We start from the raw sequence: 1,337 nt of genomic DNA, 5'->3' as shown, positions 1-1,337 counted from the left end.
TCGGCAGGAAGGTGACCCTATGACAGAATTCATCAGATCTGCCGTGCTCCGAACCACTAAGCAGCAATGAGAGTGCAGAAACATATCAGCAACAGCAGCCGAAAAAAAGAAGTTGCCAAAAAATGCAAGCTTGCGAAGCGCTCATCTCATTCTTTTCTAGCGTGTTGCAGATGCCGACCTTCACCATGCAGTAACCACAACGCCGCATCTGAATGGTACTCGGAGCCTGGGGTATCACTATGGTTTGTTCTTCACTCTTGCCTGCCTGCAAAAAAACAGGGAGTGACAACGGAGGTTTTGGGTGTCGTTGTCTTGCCATAACTGAGCTGTCTGGATCTTTTCGCTTGACAGTTACACAGTGCTGGTTATCTCTATAATTAAGAAGGTTAAACAAAATCATTCCTTAGAATTCCTGCAGAAGCTGCAGACAGTTAAGGTACAGTGAGAGAGAACAGGCTGCTGTAGCCATCGGAAGAACGTTTGCACTGAGGCAGAAATAAACAAGGTTAGATTTCACTTCCAAGCACAATAATGATGTCTTCAGCACATGCAGTGCTACCTGCTTGTAACACAACCAACATTTATATTAATGATGGATGACTAAAATTGATAATGCTTTTGTCCTACACAAACGGTAAGGCACTGAACCTGGAGTAGACTACCTCTCAGTTACAAAAACTTTGCATTTCTAGTTACCTCACTGTAACTTGTGCATGCATCCTCTGAGAGGGCAACAAATCTATAAACAGTTCGATAAACATCGAGCTGCAGAGAGCACTTTTTTGCAAGCTTGCTGTTCAATTCGGGTTTTCTGCACTTGTACCGCTTACGGAACGGATACGTGACCTATTTTACGCTAACCACTGCTAAGCTGTACTGCAGCTTCTGCTGCGCGCTCTCGTGGCACGGTGTCACTGCAAGGGGAACTGCCCTTACAACGGGCGCCTGGTGCAGAAGATGCGCTCAAAGGCAGGTCAGAACCCTCCTGCTCTTACAGAACATGAACTGCAGCCTGGCTGGCCTGATCGCCAACGGCCTGGGTACGTTCCCCTGTGTCCCAAGTGCAACAGGAACTATTTCAGATTGACCAAAAAAAAAAAAAGCCTATAATTTTATCCCCTCACCACTCGCAGGGCTCTACCTTCACTTCCTCTTCTGACTTAACAAAGCCCGGATCCATGAGAGACACCTGAAGGTACAGCAGGACAGAGCACAAGACCAGGGCGACGAAGACCAGCGGCTGCAGCAGCTCTCCGCGCTCCTCCCGCTCCCGCAGATCTGAAAGGTACCCCAGAAGCAGAGCAGGAGCTCCTCCTCGCCATCTCAGCTGCCTTCTC

General features: G+C 48.3%; 1 protein-coding gene across 1 annotated transcript in view; it reads right to left on the bottom strand.

Moving 5' to 3' along the window:
- ZDHHC12 (zinc finger, DHHC-type containing 12) overlaps positions 1 to 1,320 on the bottom strand; it is a gene marked incomplete at its 5' end in the record, with an annotated part of 3,493 nt that extends 2,173 nt beyond the window's left edge. Inside the window, 3 exon segments of the mRNA XM_009879451.1 lie at positions 179 to 265; positions 1,142 to 1,290; positions 1,293 to 1,320. Of these exon segments, the coding sequence (XP_009877753.1) occupies positions 179 to 265; positions 1,142 to 1,290; positions 1,293 to 1,320 (264 nt within the window).
- Positions 1,321 to 1,337: the final 17 nt, after the last annotated feature.

This window comes from Apaloderma vittatum, unplaced genomic scaffold, assembly GCF_000703405.1.
Source record: "Apaloderma vittatum isolate BGI_N311 unplaced genomic scaffold, ASM70340v1 scaffold21272, whole genome shotgun sequence".
In the NCBI taxonomy this organism is placed as follows: domain Eukaryota; kingdom Metazoa; phylum Chordata; class Aves; order Trogoniformes; family Trogonidae; genus Apaloderma; species Apaloderma vittatum.
Note: the sequence above shows the minus strand (reverse complement) of the source record. Positions and strands in the feature narration are given on the sequence as shown.